The 18800-nt window shown below is 43.0% G+C and overlaps 1 protein-coding gene across 1 annotated transcript in view; it reads right to left on the reverse strand.

Moving 5' to 3' along the window:
* Pdzd2 (PDZ domain containing 2) overlaps positions 1 to 18800 on the reverse strand; it is a 235097-nt gene that overhangs the window by 87956 nt on the left and 128341 nt on the right. Inside the window, exons 2-4 of the mRNA XM_077800187.1 lie at positions 13669 to 14170; positions 3386 to 3528; positions 203 to 335 (exon numbers count right to left, since the gene is read on the reverse strand). Coding sequence (XP_077656313.1) covers positions 203 to 335; positions 3386 to 3528; positions 13669 to 14170 — 778 coding nt within the window. The remainder of the gene's footprint in view (positions 1 to 202; positions 336 to 3385; positions 3529 to 13668; positions 14171 to 18800) is intronic.

An 18800-nucleotide genomic window follows, 5' to 3' on the forward strand; every position in this document is an offset into this window, starting at 1 on the left:
TTTAAAGACTCTCAAAGAAAAGCAAAACGAATAGAATGTACTTCAGCTAAGGAGGGCCTCCACGTTGGCTTGCCCTGTGGATCAGGGCCCAGGGTCAGTGTGTGCAGGCACATCCGCACCCGGGTGTGGCAGGGGGAGGGCTCGACGCCAAACCCAACACCACCATTCAAAGTTTTTTCAAAAACTGAACAAAACTACCTACCTTGCTGGCCACGACCAGCTGCACCATTCCGGTGGCTGAACGAAGAATGGCCACAGCTTCCTCATGGGAGAGCCCGACCAGTAAGTGACCATTGATTACCAGCAGCTCATCTCCTAAGGACAGTCTGCCATCCCTGAGGAAATGGAGATGAAAAAAAAAAAATCCCTCATCAAGATGTCCTGGGCCTGAGAAGGGTCATTCTCCAGGAACAAGGGGAGGTCATGAGAAGGGACAGTTAAAGTCGGGCTACAGAGGAAGCGGTGACAACCAAAGACAGTCTGGGATGGAAGAGCCTTGTCTTTTGAGTCCAGATTCCCACTAGAGGAGGGAAAATTTCTAGGATTTCGGCTTTCCCCCATGATTGGCATCGGTGTCCATGAAGCACCCAACTAGGTGGGGAGGGGGACAGAGAAACCCAGACCCCGGGGTTTTGGGGGAAGTCAGGTCATCCTCTTTCTAATCCTGTCATCTTGTCCCCACAACCCCGTCACTGAGCTCAGTCCAGGGCCAGCCAGGGTATCCTAAGCCCATCACAGCCTTCCCTGACCCACAGCCCCTTCTCTTCCCAGATGACAGGACCCTCACCAGGTCTCCTCTGGGGAACCTGTGACCACCACACTCTGTGGTCTCTGCCTTCCCCCCACCCCCAACAAGGTTACAGGTCCTTGGGGGGGAAATCTTTCCACACTTTTGTTTTTAATCATTGGATCCTTACAACCAAGCTTCCTAAGGAGAAGGGTAAATCAAAATAATAAACTCTAATTTGCTATGGTAGGTAGCACACCTGGCCTGTAAACATGGGTGTACAAACACTTTCTGATTCTTGATTTCCTTTCAATTAAACTATGGGTGATCCAGAGCTTTCTTCCTGGTGGGCTGGAAGGAACCTCTGCTGTCCCTGGAAATTGTCTCCTTGGGACTCAGGGCTCTCAGTGGCACACTGTGCCAGAACCCTGGGCAGGCCTCTTCCATGGGTTCCACCTGGGCCTCCAATGGTCTGGTATCCTGAAATCCCAAAGGAGCCACAGATGGCTTCAAGTCTGATAAGGTGAACAAACCCTCACCTAGGGTTATAGTGCCCTCCAAAGAGGCACCCAGGGGCTGCTGTGGGCAGATCCAGCCAACACTATTCTCTCTAGTCTAGTGTGTGTGTGTGTGTCTGTCTGTCTGTCTGTCTGTCTCTCTCTCTCTCTCTCTCTCGCTTTCTTTTAACCAACATCTCTCCTTTCATCCTTACCTTTTGTCTTCAGCTGTTTCTCTCTGTCTCCTTCCTTTAGGACATACATCATAATCTTTTTATTTTTATAGATTCAGGCTTTAACAGAAGACAGGAGGCAGCACAGACATCTGACAGCCTTATTTGCTGTCCTTTAAAAATCCCCGAAGCATGGGCTGAAGATAGAGCTCAGTTGGTAGAGTGCCTGCCTTGCATGTGCAAGGCCCTGAGTTCAATCCCCAGCAACCCACGGGGGAAAAATATCCCTGAAGCATAGAAATGCTAAGGGCACCTCTGGTTGCTTTAAAAGGCAGAAGAAGGGAATAGAAAAATCATGGAGGAAGAAAACCCCTAAGAATCTCAAGACTAGGAGTGTGGGTGGACTCCCGAGGTGATCCCGAGAAGAAGGATTCTGGTATAAAAGAATCCAAGGGCTCTGGCCAGTGCCCTGGTCTTGCTTATCTATAATACCCACAAGACCAGCCTCAGCCCAGCCCCTTTCCTATTTCACTCTAATTTCATTTCTCTCTTCTCCTGTTATTAGCCAGAATGTTCCACTTGGGAGTCAACACCCCGGAGCAAAGCTAGACATACAACTCCATGCTGAGAATGAACGGAAAATGATGAGAGCCATTAGAAGGGATTCCGGTGGGAAATAGACAAAACACAGTTCCATGCAAAGCTTATCTCTGGGCACAGGAATTTCCTAATTGCCAACTTGCCAAAGATAGACTAGAACCTAAGCTTAGGATTTGTGGGAAAATGGCTACCTGGTGGGAGTTCATTAAAGCATGTGTCATTGGGAAGTCTGATAATGCTCACTTGGTTTAAAACCATCTCAGGTTTTAATCTTTTAATAATTCCTGTCACCCAGATAACTGACAGTTGTAGCTAACCTTTCTCTACTTTAGTTATTAGCTTCTTCCTCTCTAAGAGGATTGAGAAGCAGGAAATGTTTTGCTACTGTTTCCTGGTCCTCTTCTTAATTTTGCATTCTCAGACTAAATGCCTCTAGCTCCTTCAACTAAAGCTCATGAGACATACTTGGTTCCCTCTCATTCTCGGGCAGGCTGATCCTGCTCTGGTCATATCCCCCTTAGAATCAGGGTACCTGGACTGAACAATTCCAGACTAGATAAAAGACAATCTCCTCCCTCATCAGTGACTTTCTCTTTACATTCTTACTGTGCACATGTGGGAAGGTAGCACCTGCACCCATTCCACCATGCCTCGAAGATAGTAGGCACCCTACATGAATGGAGGCAATTAGCAGGGCAAAGAACATGCCTGATATTTTGGTCGAGCTGCATCCCTCACACTCAAATTGACCTCCTTTTTTTGCACACGCTCTAGCCAATGCTTCTTCTTATGTCCGATGATTGTTCAGATTAAAAAATAAGCTTTTAATCATGAACTGTTTTCAGGTCACATGGAAAGGAATTCACATTTATTTCTTTCCCTTCCACATCTGCCCAACAGACACATGTGCATTAAGTGTGTGTGAAATCCTGATTGACTCGACAAGGGAAGCCCTAGTGCATGAACTGTGGTCACAGTGGAAATGAATCGCTTTCCTGAGTCATCAGTCACAGTCTCAGGGAGTTAAGACGTCAGGGATGTGGTGTTCTGCTTACCAGCATATTCTTGATAAGTCACCACATATTCCATAGTACCAGCCTCCAAGAAGTAGGATCAATAACATCTGCTTGAAACTACATCTGGTGTAGAAAGAAACCCAACCTTGCCTCCGTGGTTTGGAAAATCCTGCACTCTCCTCACCAATTAGCCACTTCCTGTGCTCAGAGACGTGCGATTAGCACTGTTCTTGCCTGATTTCCTCCCATGCACCCACAGGATCTTTATAAACTATAATTATTAGGACTTTGACCGACCGGAAGAGGACAAGCACCCAGGAAAGGGGAGGGGAGGACAGGAGACAGAGAGACAGGGGAGAGTTATCTAGTCACCTGTGAGCGGCACCTCCTTCCTTCACTTGAGTGACAACGATAGCGTGAGGTGAGCGCTTTGATCCTCGGCCTCCACTAACCTGAATTCCCAGCCCATCTGATTCTTTGAGCAGCTCCATCTTCCATATCCGACCAACTTCCTCCTTCGAAGAAAAAGTGAACACGCATGAAGGACGCTCACAGACATGTGGCACCGACCCGGAGAACAGAGCTGTCACGTCTCGCCAAATATCCATCGCTCAGCAAGAGCCCTCACGGCTCATCTCAGAAGGAAAAGCTCCTGTGGACTGGACCAGTCTCTGGCTGGCAGTGCTGTCCAACAGAACTTTCTGTGATAGTGGAAATGTTCTGTTTGTGCCACCCAATATGGAACCACTGGCCACAGGTGGCGATGGTGTGTTTGAATGCAGCTGGTGGTGACAGAGGACCTGAATTTTTAATTTCACTGAATTCTAATTAAATTTATATAGCCACGTGGGGCTAGTGGCTTTGACATTGGACAGCCCAGCAAGTGTGATTACTGAATTTCCTGACCAGGGTCCTGTTAAACTGCTTCTTCCTGAGACCTACATGCTACTCTGTAGGTACACCGTGGCTTTAGTCTGACTCCTTTTATTTTTCATAGCAACTAATTAATAAAAGAAGAAAGATCATGTCTTGGCCTCAGGAGACTTCAACTAGTTTGAACCTAGTTCTGCCATCTGTAACTTATGAGTCATGTAATGCATACAAATCTGTTTCCTTGCCCTTAACATGGGAATAAGGATTGGTATTTCTAGGTTGGCTGTTAGGGTTAAATGAGATATTTATGGAAATAGGTGTCAGCACAACACCTAGCAGTTACATAATGAATATAGGTAATCATATACTATTTTTTAAAAATGTTTATTTTTTAGTTGTAATTAGACACAATATCTTTGTTTTATTTATTTATACGTGGTGCTGAGGATTGAACCCAGGGTCTCACACGTGCTATGCGAGTGCTCTACTGCTGAGCCACAACCCCAGCCCCGATCATATACTATTTGTTAGTATCCCTTATCAGAAATGCTTGGGACCATAAGTGTTTCAGATTTCAGATTTTTGGGTGGGTGTAGTAATAGTTGCATATACATAATGAGATATCTTTGGAAGAGACCTAAATCTAAACAAAAATTCATTTATGATTCGTATGTACCCTATACATATGGCCTGAAGTAATTTTATACAATATTTTTAGTGCACCTGTGTTTTGACTGTGATGTATTACATGAAGTTAGGTATGGAATTTTCCAGTTGTGTCGTGAGGTTGGTGCTCCACAGTTTTTGTATTTTGGAGATTTCAGATTTTCAGATTAGTGATGCTCAATCTATACTTATATGAACATATGCAATTGTGCACACACACGTACATATATGTATGTTGAAAGCATATTGAATTCAATCCAAATGAGATCTTGTACAGAAAATTAATGTTGATATCAACTGTTGGTTCATAGGATTGGTGACATTGGTCTACATGCTCCTTAAATACATTTAAAAACTGTTCCAACCCCTGTAACAATCTGTCATTTAAAAATATTTTAAAAACTAATAAATGTCTTTAAGTTATCGGATTGCTAATAGCTTCTCTGCTTTGGTTAATCCTTCCCTTTGATCCTTATTTTATTCTGAGGATGCAAGCATACTCATGGCAAACTCATTGAATTCTTTCAGATACTTAGCTGTTCAGAAAAATGAAAGCAAAATCTTGAAAAATGATTTATTTGGGGGGGTCTTAATCTAGGCTCATCCCTATAGTTCTTTTTAGTCCTGGGTCACCATATGTATCTCACCATATAAAACAAAAGCTCTCTGTTTTCTTCATCTATCATGAAGGCCCAATGGAACCATCGCCCCCTAGAAATAGGCAACCTGCCCTTTCAAGCTGCTTGCAAAGGAGAAAGAATGTGAAGCATTTGGAAAATCTGAAATACACACTGTCAGAAACTAAAATGAAACTTTATGCAATAGTGAAAAAACCAGATGTTGAGCAGTCACTGATGTGCAGCAATAGGAATGTCTGGGGAAATTATGAGCAGACAGAGACCTGTTGGATCCTACCCTTTTTCTAGCACAGTGCTGCTCGGTGGGACTCCGTCATTCCAGCAACAGGCAGTGGTGCCCAGTGTCTCCTGCATCCTCTGACCACAGACGAATGAAGCTTGTCTGGCCAAATGTAACTTCAGAAGTCACTGGCTTACCACACTCGTTCACCAACTTGTCATCGATCCCTATTTCATCCAGGAGTCTCACTTTGGACTTCACAGTTTTTGGTTTGTTGCCTCTGACCTCTGGAACACCTTTCTCGTTCCCATTCAGAAACATTCTCCCCTGGATGTTAAAGTCTCTTGTTGCCCCACTACTTCCAGAAAGCCATCCTTGGGAATCAATGTGATCATCAAGATGGCAGCTTTCAACACTTCTAATATAAGAGACTCCAATGCCTGGCGGAGATCACCAAAAACAACACATTCAGGAGGGCTGATGAGTTGTCCTGGCTTGCTGGGTCTCCCACGCCAGAATCCCAGACAGCCTGTGGCTGTCTCCCTGGGCCTCATGGTGCAGTGAGAGACACAAGAGCAGGACAGTGGCTTGACCTGTTTCTTTCTATGGAAGAGGTGTCATGGTTCCTGGGTTCTAGCAGATGAGAGACAGTCCTCCCTCCCCAGCACAGAAAAGCTGGGCAACTCTTTCCAAACAGCACCGAGGTATGTAATTGGAGTCCAGAAAGAAGAAACTCTTTTATTTAGTTTGAGCCCCAAAGTAATAACAACCTATCTACCTCCATTACTAGTTTATGCCATTATTCCCCTCCACACCCGTTTACTCTCCTCTTTTATAAACAGAACCTGCATGATTCACAGTAGGTGCAATAACACTAGATATGCTCCTTTTAATTTTAAAATGCTTTTAAAATTAGAACCTGTGATAAGAAACTTGCAAAACTATGTTCATGTAGGTAGATAAATGACCTAAATGTTTATTCTGGCAGAGGAGTTCAAGACAATTTTCATCAAGAGCACTAACATACCCACTTCACATCCTCCCCTGTCCCAACACATTTACAGCTAGTTAAAAATAACTAAGAAGGCTGGGGTTGTGGCTCAGAGTTAGAGCACTCGCCTACCAAGTGTAAAGCCCTGGGTTCGATCCTTAGTACTATATATAAATAAATAAAAATGAAGGCATTAAAAATATTTAAAAAATTAAAAAATAAAAATAAGATAAAACATATATTGAATACAAGTGGCTTCAGAGGGTAGAAAGGACAGTCTGTAATATCTCTAACTATTCCAGGAAAAACCCAGATCTCCTTCACTTTCGTCCAATGATATGATTTTCTCCCTATAACTGAAAATAGAAATTTTTAAGGGGAATGTTCAAAGAAATCAATGCCAAGTTTCCTTGCCTTGGGATTTCTGATCATCTAATGAAGGAGTTCAGAGGAATAGAAAGGAAGACACAAGCAGCAAGAGGCAAACATTATCAGTTTTAATTGCCAGTATTAAATTGAGTTGCCTATAGCAAAAGCAATGTTCAGTGAAAAATAAAATGAGTGTCTGAAGTTTATTAGGCTAAAGCTGGTACTGGTCCAAAACAAACAGGCTAACTTAAATATAACAATATCAAATATATTTCCAACTGCCTTCTTACAATTCCACACGGGTATTTAATTCACACCTCAGTACAGTCAAAACAAAACTCTTCCCCTCCTACTCCTGGCTTTCTCATCTCAATGGGAACAGGACTGTCATCTACTCAAGCTACAGAGGATATGCAAGCCAAAAGCTCTCGTGCATGCAAATGAAATGATATTTCATTGCCAACATCATAGCCATGTGAGGCATCTGTGGGTTCTATTCCCTAAATAGATCTGCTTCTGCTCATCTTCCCCATAAGCACCCTATCAAAGCCACCAGTGTTTTCAGCGTGGTGACCATGATAGCCTCTGATCTGGTCTCCTGTTTCATTCTTCACCTCCTATAATGTTCTCCATTAAACACCCAGGGGGGTGACTAAGAAGCACAGGACATGATGCTCCAATGGCTGAAGTGACTCCCCACAGACCAAGAGGAAGGTCAAAGCTCTGGGATGGCAGCTGGGCACCTTTGTAAGCTGGCCCTGTCCACTCTCAGAATCATCTCCTGGCACTCGGTGTCTTCACTCCTGGGACACTCTCTTGTTCCTGTCTTAGGGCTGCTGTCTTTGCTGGTTCCTCCCTGGGAACATTCTGAGCCATGATTTCACAGGGCTGCCCTCTCCTGACTCTCGGGCTCAGCTCAAACATCACCTCTGTAAGGAGGTCCTCCTTCGCCGACACCCAATATCAACTAGCCCTCTACCTATGACACTGCCCAGCCATCCTGCACTTCACCCCGTTTAGTTCATTTATATTTGTCCCCTTTGGACCTTATGATTTGTTGCTTATGTGTTGTTGACAGTCTCTTCTATGGTATAAGTACTACAGGACAAGGAACCTTGTTACCTCATTTAGCAGTGAAACCAGATCTTCATCTTCATCTATTAATGATTATTTCCCCATAATTGAAAGTAAAAAATTTTAAGGGGAATGTTCAAAGAAATCAGTGCAGGTTTCCTTGTTATCAGCATAACTGATAGGAAGCTAGTTATCAGTACTACTGAAGACTCTCTACCCTCAGGAACAGAGTCTTATCACATAATATCAATTTTCCACAAATACGATGGAATACACAAAAAGGAACATTTATCCACTAATCTTATGGTCCTTTGGACAATTGAGATGTTAAGAGGCTGAACCAGATGTGAGACCTGTGTGTTCACCAATGTTCAATATGTGAACACGTGAACACCGACCGATCCAGTTGTAGAGACAACTGAGTTCTGAAACAGACTATGTCTAGACAGATGGTTCGGGCATTTGTTTTCTCTTACGTTGGCTTAAAGGGCAATGAAACTTTGTTGGCCTATTGAGAAAAAGCCAAACCATGAAAAAGGAGGTGCTGTGGACTTCTGAACTAAGGTGGTCAGCGTTACCCTCTCCTGCACGCTGCCAACTACTGTGTAAGTCCACACGTGCTTCGCTTCCCCAGAGCCAAAGCAGGGATTTATTTACTAAAACGGGGGCGGAACATTAAAGGGAGCTGTCTTGCAGCATTTAAATGACCTCATTTCTGCTGGAACCAAAAATAACATTTTACAACAGCATCTTTGCCCCAAATGTGAGAAGACACATCATCCAACTTGAAATTCACTGCAGCAAATACTCTGGCTCTTGTTGCAAACCTACTCTGAGACTGTTTGCTTTCCCCTTCTTATTAGAAAGGTCAGTGAGAAATCAAAGAAACCTGTGATCATAATGTCAGAGCTGGAAGTCCCTTAGTCATCGGGCCCACATGCTCAGTTTACAGGCGAGAAAACAGAATCAGAGAAGGGTGATGACGGCCCCAAAGCCACACAGTTGGGGAGAGAAGAACTGGGGCTGGAATCCATTGTCCCATCTCCTGGGCATGGTGCTCGTGAGCATCTTCATAAATAAAGATTTACAGAGCACCTGCAAGTGCAAGGCCCTGAGCTGGGACCCGTGACAGACAAATAAGGCCCAACTTAAAAGTCTACTGGGGACACAAGAAGCCAATGATAACTGGAAGATGTGGGGTTTGTGCATCAGTGAAAATGGCAGGTGGTACTTCAGGAGCCCAGAGAGGAGGGGGTCTAAAGATGGAGCAGGTGGCAAGAATGTCACAAAAAGCCTCCAAGAAGAGAGTATCATGATGCTTGGTCTCCATGGAAGGCAGAAGCCAAGCTATGGAGGGGAGGGGGTGGGGGTAGGGTGGGCGACTGGGCAGAGACAGCTGTCCCCACCTGGCTCAGTGGCCAAGCAAACACAGCCTCTGAAGGACCCTCCGTGAGAGGAAGCAAGCAGTGAGAAACTGAACATCCCAGACAGCGTCAGAGAGGCACTGGCCATCAGAAGGACCACGTCATAAGGAGGCTCGAGTTCCCAGCCTGCCCCCAACCTCAGGGAGGAGGAAAGGCCTGGAGGTGAACAATGGATCACACCAATCTGGTGAAGCTTCCATAAAGATTCTTGAAGTAAGGGGTTTGGAGAGCTTCTGGGTTGGGTAATGCAACCATGTGCCAGAAGAGGGGTGTGTCTCACCTCCACAAAGATAGAGGCTCCTGTGGTGGGCACCCTGAGGACCTCATCCTGTGGACCTCTTCAGCTAGCTGCTTATCTACATCCTTTATCATATCCTTTATTATCTAATAAACTGGTAAACATGCTTAAAAAATAAAAGAAAGGAAGGAGGAGATAGAGACAGAAAGTTAAGCAGGGATCACATAATGAAGGGCAAGGTGTCTGGATGTTACCCTCAAGGGAAAGTGGACTTCCCCAAAGGATCTAAGCTACAGTGTGCGTATATGTGTGTGCATGGTATGCATGCATCTGCACGTGTGTGTGTGTGTGTGTGTGTGTGTGTGTGTGTATGTGTGTGTGCGTGCGTTCACATGAGTCATGAGACTGGCTCTTCAGAAATGTTCCTCTGGCTACAGGGCACAATAGATGAAAGGGAGGGGAGTAGGGGCAGTGAGGTGGGAGGCGACTACCACACCTCCCAGGTGAGCAATGAAAAAGCAGCCCAGCCTTGAACCAGCAGCATGGGAGTGGGGAAGGAGTGGCCAGATCTGTGCATCTTAAAGGGAACTAGAGTTGACATGACTTGGTAATTGACTGGATATGGTATAAAGGAAAGGACAGAGTTTCAGTGGACACCAGGATGACCAGGGAGACTCTCCCAGGATAAACCATGTGAGAAACCATGGTAAAACCTGGACAAACCAGGCCACTTCAGTTGAATTTCAGGTGATTCTGGATGGGACAACTTGTGGATGGTGAGACCTGGAACATTGGGGTGGGTTTGATGGTGCAGACAGTGGATGCATTGAGTTTTAGGGTGAAGTGGAACATCCAAGATGGGGACATCTTGTAGGGAGTTGGCATAAAGCCGGCAGGTTCTGGAGGTAGGCGAGAGCTCAGACATGAACTTGGGGAATATGATCCTTAGGACAATGTGAGTTCGCCAGGTGGCCCTGAGGACTTCCTAGAAGAGGATCATCCTCCTGCTGCCCCTGTTTGATGCAAACATCAGTGGATGTCCTGGGTGTGAATTGCCTTCTTAGCTTTCCATCCTGCAGCCTGAGTTCTCTGAAGAAGCACTTATGGAGACGACACAGCAGAAAGGTCTGGTACTCTACAGGGTGATTATGATTTCTGGGGTAAGGCCTCAAATGTACCCACAGACATACAAATGCCAGTCGAGAATAAACTTGCCTGCCTGACAAACAGTGGGGTTTTTTTCCTTTTGTTATGAGACTGTTTGGTTGTACACATTTTCAACACACAACACTACAAAAATACACCTTCTATATAAACAGACTTGAGAAATCTGTCATCTTGAATGAATAATGATCTTTGCTGAAAAGGTGGTGAGGAACTTTGGGTTCATTTCTAAAATTACTGGTTGATATCCTAGGAAATCCTTATGTTTTAGAAGATGAACCCAACTTTTGTATTTTTAAAAATTAATGTGCTTGCCTATGTACCGTTGTGTGTTACTATCTTACACAAGCATACCATTTCTTAAAAAAGAAAATATTTGTTAAAAGGAAATACATTTCCTATTGCTCTGTGAAGAGAGAATAGACCAGGGAAACAAAGACAGGATTTAGTTTAATGGAATATTTTCTTAGAACAAATAAGTGAAGTACCTGGCAAACAAAATTGGTCTGAATGAGCACTATAGGCCTTTTCTGTAATTTATTAAGTCTTTGTAGATATATTAAATCATTAATAAAGCAGAAACGGAACAATGCTGACACAGTTAATCTCCCATTTTTCAAATGCAATGGAATTTTTTTCCCCCAAAGGCTTAAGAGGTAAATAGCTAATTTCTGTTTTCCTGGAAATTCCATTTTAGCATGACCTTGGTCTCAACTATCCTAGAGTAAAAATAAAAATCCACTCCAGCCCAAGAACCTAAGCAATCTTTTATGAAGGGAGACTGGTTCCAATTTAGGTGCTATGAGGACATGAAGATCTCCTTGCCAACTCCATCAATCTTGAGCAAAGCCATCTAATGAGGTTACTTCTGGGGCTGAAAAGTGTGGTAAAACATGAGTGCCTGAGAAGGAGTATGGGCCCTTCCTACCTACCAAGACCAAAAGTCTGACCCAGGGCCAACAACCAGTCTATGGTTAATGGACAGGTACAAAGAATGCAAGTTCCAGATGGCCAGTCTCTCCCTTCTATAGCAATGTGGCTCCAAAACAAACCAATTGCCCCAAACACAATCAAGCCTTGAAATTTTTTTTTCACCCTTTCATTTATACCTTCTGGGACAAAAAGAGCACAAATATCAAGCAAAGGTATAAAGAAAAATGAAATTATGGCATTTGCTGGTAAATGGATGGAACTGGAGACTGTCATGCTAAGTGACATAAGCCAATCCCCCCAAATCAAAGGTTTAATGGTGTCTCTGATATGTGGATGCTAACACACAATAAGTGTGTGTGTGAAGGCACAGAAGTACTTTGGATTAGACAAAAGGGAATGAAGGAAAGGGGGAATGGGAATGGGAAAGACCGTAGAATGAATCAGACATAATTTTCCTATGTTCATGTATAAATACATGACCAGTGTAACTCCACATCATCTACAACTACAAGAATGGGAAGTTATACTCCAGGTATGTATAATATGTCAAAATATATTCGACTGTCATGCATAACTAAAAAAGAACAAATAAAAAATTTTAAAAGATTGGGCAAAGACACTCTGACATGTGTGTAGTCTTCAGATAGCCAAATCCCCCCAAAAAATCAATTCTGATATTATTTTAATTAAGATGAGTGGAGGATGGGTACTCTTCAAAGTTTGGTGGCATTTTTCATTTTTTCCTTTACTATCATTTCAAATTATCTCTATTGTGTCCTAGGCCAAATCAAAGCCTGTTCTTTGGACTATAAGCAAGATTCACCCTCTTTTGGTGCCCAAACCTTCAAAATTATTAAGGAAGAAACACACCCTACTTTCTATTTTTCACGTTAGACTTTCTGGGTATTTGTAATCCAATCATTAGAAGAAAAATCATAGCAAGACAGAGTCCCTGATAAGGAGCATATAGTATTTTCATTGCTTTTAATTTGGGGAGAATCTCAAAAAATTGGTAGGAAAATCACTGATAAAGACACAAGGTTTCCCTTCTCATTTGTTTACATATCCCATCTATAAATAATGCCTCCTCTGGATTTATGGGGATCATTTAGCTCCTAAAATGAAGGAAAACAATCCCTTGAGAGAAGTATTATTTTGATTCAATTCATCATGTAGATTGGCTGAAATTATAGAAATAATTGCATCAAATAGCCTTTTGAAAATTATTTTCACTCCCAGGGCACCCCTTTCTCAATGCAAAACTGAACATGATTCTTCTGTGTCCATTTCCCACCTTTCCAACTTTTTTCCATCTCTATAGATGGTGTCTCCTGACTAAAGAAGACACCAATCAGCACTCACCTAGGAAGCTATTGTTTCATTTAGGGTTCATCAAAACATCTGCCAGGGGATTTTTGGGACTGACATGTTTACCTTAGAGAAATGTAACTCTGCTATGAAAGAATGTTGGTTATAATGAAGGAGACAATCAAGGCGAGAAGCTCACCCATCACCTGTCAGAATATTCACATCTGTTCTGCTTTTAGGTAAGACCAACCTTGACCATTGCAACTGAATATCACAGTATCAGAGATTTCTGTGAATCTTCCCACTTCACTGGAATTTACCAATGCAAGAATATGACCCCATGAAAATACCACTGGTTTTGAATTGTTAAAAATAAAGGCAGCTGCTTCCTTTCCTGTGTAAGACTGAAGATGGGATGTTTGTGTTCTCAAATACCACCGGGAATTCCTGGCCCTGGAGTAGCCATTTCACTCTGACAGCAATGATAAATAATGACACAGCTCAAGACACCCACTTTACCAGAGAAGGCTTGAATTTTTCCACTTATGATCACTTGACTAGCTCTTTATTTAAATGGGATAAAATGACTTGAACATTTTCATGGTTGCTGTTGTTATGTGCTCTGATCATTTATCTTGATAAATTTGTTGGCTTCCAAGTACAAGGTCATCTTAGACATATTTTCTATATTTAAAAAGCAACTGAAAAAATATTTTTTTTAAAAAACTGTAGGTTCTATAAGCAAACGGAACCTTACCCGAGCCAGGCAGTCACTTGACTGAAAGTCTGTCTTTCCAGCTTTTGAGATGCGACGTTTGTCATTGCTTGTGGCCAGAGGAGCATCTGTCTTTGGAGTTCTGTTCTCCGTCCCTCTGTCTACTTCTGATCTCTCGAGATGGGGTCCAGCCACCTCCTTGAGAGAATGCGGGCCATTTTCTAGCTCATAGGCATGCCCGTTTCCAAGTTCAGGGTCAGTGCCGTTCTCCAGCTCAGTGCTGGTGTCATCGGCCAACTCACAGCTGGCGCTGCTCCTGGATTCCTCCGGGGACTTGTTGGTGGGAGATTTGGAAATGACCCCAAACTTTCTTGCTCTTTTCCCCTTTTTTGAAGTTCGGTCACCCAGCTCCAAGGTAGGTGTCTCTCCTGGTTCAGAGCTGTTGCCACTGTTGCCATTATAAGTAGACTGGGTTTTGTGCTTGAAGCGCCGCAGCATGATCAGGTAGATGAAGCCGCCATTCCAGCACTGCTCAGCCAGGTAACTGCAAAAACAGAGGTGCCCGTTAGAGCCGCCAACGCCCTTCTTAACACCCAGGGTGGACAAACCTCGCAGGACCTGGTGATGAAAACCCTGGCCAACACACTGAGGTACTTTTGAGCTTTCTAGAGAGCTCACCATTCAACTTTTAAAATTTATATAATTGTTAATATTATATTTTTTATATAATTGTTTATATAATTGATAAAATGATCCCCAAGCCCTCAAATAAACAAAAAGACCTCATGAACTAGAAATTACTAATTTAAGTTTCCTAGCATTAGGAGTCAGAGAAGGGTTTTTCTACCGACAGAGCCAATCCTAACATATTAAAAAATAAACTTTTTTTTCAGTTCTGGTGATTGAACCAAGGGCCACATGCAATCTAAGTAAATGCTCTGCCACTGAATTATATCCCCAGTCACTGAAATGAAATAAAATTCTTATAGGAGGGATAACATTGAATGTTCTATAGTATAGTAGGGTAACTGTGGTTGCAACATTTAATTGTATATTTCTAAATAGGTGGTAGAGAGGATTTTGAATAACCCCAACACAAAGAAATGACAAATGTCTATGGTGACAGTATGCCAACTATCTTGATCATTACATATTGTGTACATGTATTGAAATGTCACATTTCATCACATAATTGACACACATAATATACTTATATGTCAATTAATAATATTTTTAAAAACTTCAAATGTTCTCCAGCACAATAGGCTAACTATGATTAATAAAAGAAGTGGGTGAATAAAATCAAGAACTTTTTTTCTTTACTCCTTCAAGAACATCTTACATTGGCATTAAGCCAGACTGCCATCCATAGATTGCTGAAGGAATGATATTGAGTCCCCAGGGTAAAGAAAGAATAGAGAGCGTGGATTGGGGGAAATGTTAACTTTTGTTTCTAGGATCAAAAAGATTAACTGCACATTAGGAGCTTCTGCCCTACAGCAACTGGTTCCCAAGCAAAGAGTGATGACAACTGAGTCTTTCACAAATCCGACCTGCTTCTAGTCTTCCTACGCTTACAGAGAAAAGGCTTGGGGCTATGCTGCCTACATCTTCAATAAGAAATAGAACCTTTCCAAGTGTACCAAAAAGATCCCATACTGGATAGGGGCCAGACTAATATGAAGATGCTAAGGAAGCATTAGCAGCCATGTGCTGCATAGAATGAGTATCAGCTTCATTTCTTAGTATGGTCCTAATGTGAGCTGTTCATAGCACACAAGGACAGTCATGCCCAATCTGGGCATAATTTTAAGAGGATCACCGAACCAAGTGGAAAGCACCTAGAAGACCAGGAAGAGGAAGGATGCTGGAAACTATGTCAACCAGGAGGAGTCAGGGGAATGAGGGACATTCAGCAGAGAAGACAGGGTCAGGGTCAGTTGTTTTTTTTATATATATATATTTGAGGATGGGCAAATATTGAGAAACAGGAAATAATATAAATGCAGTTTGTATGTATAGTATCATATGCAAGAATGCTCCAGAGCTTCAAGCATATGAAGAAAATAGAACACTGAATAAAGTGAGTAATTAGCTGCAGTCAGGATTTCAGGTCATTAAAGCTTCAACAAAGAAAATACCTGCTGCAGTCAGGAAGCTAGGCTGGACCCCACCCTCGTGCCTTTCAAGAGATCAAGAGGCGTGCATCCAGCATCCTCCTCGCAGAACCCAGGGAGATTCCTCCCAGCTGGAATCTTGCCACCTCCTACAGCTCACAGGTTCCCAAACAAAGAGTGTCAACAACCAAATCCTTCACAATTTGGACCTGCTTCCGGTTTTCCTACACCTACAAAGAGAAAGCCTGAGGCTGTGCTGCCTACATCTTCAGTAAGCGAGAAACAGAACCTTTCCAAGTGAAGCAAGCCAGCTGCTCCCTAGCCCCCAGGCAGGAGGCTGACTCTAAAGAAATGAGGACCGCAGGTAAACAGACATTAAGGTGCCCTTCTGTGATCTTGTCACCAGGGAAAACCAGATCTGAGAGCTGGGGCAGCCAGCAGGTGGGAAACAGGCCAGGTCACTGAGGTCCTCTCTCATCTCACCATGAGCTGTCCCTCAGGTCATGGGCAGTGGGAGGGGAGAAGAGGTGACGGCTGTGTTTGAAATGCACTGGGTTCTGGCCCAAAGGCACATATTCCCCAGGCCTAATTGGTGGATAGTGCAGCAACAGTGACTGACTAAAGGAGGGAATATTTCTCCATCTTTGTCATGGAATAAAGCGAACAAGAGAGAAAGTTCTTCAAACAGCAACTAAATCTAATAAAAACTTTCTTTGATCCTGAGCTATAAACCGTGGTAGTGAAGCCACACATAAAACAAGTAGAAAAAAGATACTGTACAGATCTCAGGTGATTCTGTAAAAGGCAGGAGGGTGAAGGAGGCAGAAAAATAGCAATTAAACCTGGTTCTCGGCACAATTGCCCTACGATGTTTAAATTTCATTTCTTTGGATTGTGTGTATTTTCCCCCTGCCTGAAAAAAACTCTTGAAATGGTGTACCAAATGCAAATGTTCTCTTTGATATAAGGAGACTGATTCATAGTAGGACAGGGAGCGGGAGCATGGGAGGAATAGACAAACTCTAGATAGGGCAGAGGGGTGGGAGGGGGAAGGGAGGGGGCATGGGGTTATTAATGATGGTGGAATGTGATGATCATTATTATACAAAGTTCATGTATAAAGACACGAATTGGTGTGAATATACTTTGTATACAACCAGAAATACGAAAAATTGTGCTCTATATATGTAATAAGAATTGTAATCATTCCACTGCCGTATCTAAATAAAAAAATTTACATAAAAGGAAAAAAAAAAGGTTTAAAATCCTAAAATTATGTAGCCAGGTTTTGAGGGTTTCTTTTAGCTGACCAGTGCCATTTAAAATAACATGCTTGTTCGATTGTTATTTAAAAAAAAAAAGGGTGGGAGAGTAAAAACAGGACCAGGTGAAAAGTTGGATAAGCAAGTTCTCATTCTGGCTTTGGCCCAACCATTTAAAACAAGGACAAATGTACAGCGTTTCCACCAATGGATGAATGAATAAATAAATTGTGGCATATCCATATAATGGAATATTATCTGGTAATAAAAAGAAATGAGCTATGCCATATCCTGGGTGAAACTTGGAGCCACTGTGCTAAGTGAAAGGAGTCAGACCACAACAGGCCCTGTGTGACGTGATTCCTTTACAAAACATATCCGGAAGACATAAACACATGAAGACTGAAAGAGGAGTTATTTCAGGAGCTAGGAGACAGGAGTATTGGGACTAAATTGGCAGGGAATAGAAATGTTCTGCAATTAGACATTGGTGATGGTTAGACATATACTGAAGCCTACTGAGTTGCCCACTTTAAAATGGTGGATTTTATTATAGCAATAGTGTTAGCTTTCAGTTACTGTCACAAATGCCTGAGAGAATCACCTTATGAAGAGAAAAGGTTGATTTTGGCTCACAGTTTTGGAGGTTTCAACCACCTGTTGGTTCGGGGCCTGTGGCGAGACCACACATCATAGTAGCAATGTATGGCAAAACCATCCACCTCATGACTAGGACACAGAAGAGAGAAGAGGAAAGGGCTGGAGTCTCACTATCTCATTTAAGGACATGCTCCCAGTGACCAGAAGACCTCCCACCAGTCTCCAAGCCTCTCAAAGGTTCTATCACCTTCTACTAATGCCACACTAAGAACCAAAGCTTGGGCCTTGGGGGACACTTATTCAAACTATGGCATAAATTATACCTTGGTTTTTTAAAAGTAGCAGATATATAATGATCTGGGCAAGTTTTGAGTTCATTCTTGGAGTAGGTGCTGGACAGACCCCATTTCCCTATGAACTAACTCTCTTAGAAGAAACTGCAGCTCAGAAATACCAATCAGCTTGCCCAAGTTCACAGAGCTCCTAAGAGACAGGTCTAACTCTATCCAGTTCCAAAGCCCACACTATTCATGCTGTGCAGTTCTGCTGTCATTCCCAACCCCGTGCTTTGGTTTCCTCATCTGTAAAGCCAGGGTGTTGAAACGGGTCCTCTCCATGAGGCTTTCACGTTCTAATAATTGTGAGTGCTAGTTTCCCAGGCAGGGTTCTGGGGATAAAGAATCAAGTCATCTCAATGGTCTTATGCAGTGCTGAGCACAAAACACAAATGAAGAACAGAACATCCACTCTAAGTCCAAGTTGTCTCAGGCCTTGCTGTGGCTTGGATAAGTGTTCATGCTAAAGACTTGGTCACCAGCCTGTGGCACTAATGGGAGGTGGTGGAACTTTTAAGAGGTTGGGTCCAGTAAAAGGAAGTGAGGTCACTGGGCACATACCCTTGAAGGGGATGTCAGGACTCTACCCTTTCCTGTCTTCTTGCTTCCCTGCCCCATGAGGTAATAGAGCTTTCTTTACCACGAGTTCCTGCCATGATGCACAGTGTTGCCATAGGCCCAGAGATAATGGTGCCAAGAAACCATGGATGGAAACCTGAGCCAAAACAAACCTCTCCTCTTTTTAAGTTGATTATCTCAGGCATTTGTTACAGCAACAGAAAGCTGATTAATACAGGTCCCTTGGAGACTTAACATCGAATACAAAAGGATTTAGTACAGAGTCAATTCACTTAAAATTG

Source organism: Urocitellus parryii, chromosome 1 (assembly GCF_045843805.1).
Source record: "Urocitellus parryii isolate mUroPar1 chromosome 1, mUroPar1.hap1, whole genome shotgun sequence".
NCBI lineage: Eukaryota > Metazoa > Chordata > Mammalia > Rodentia > Sciuridae > Urocitellus > Urocitellus parryii.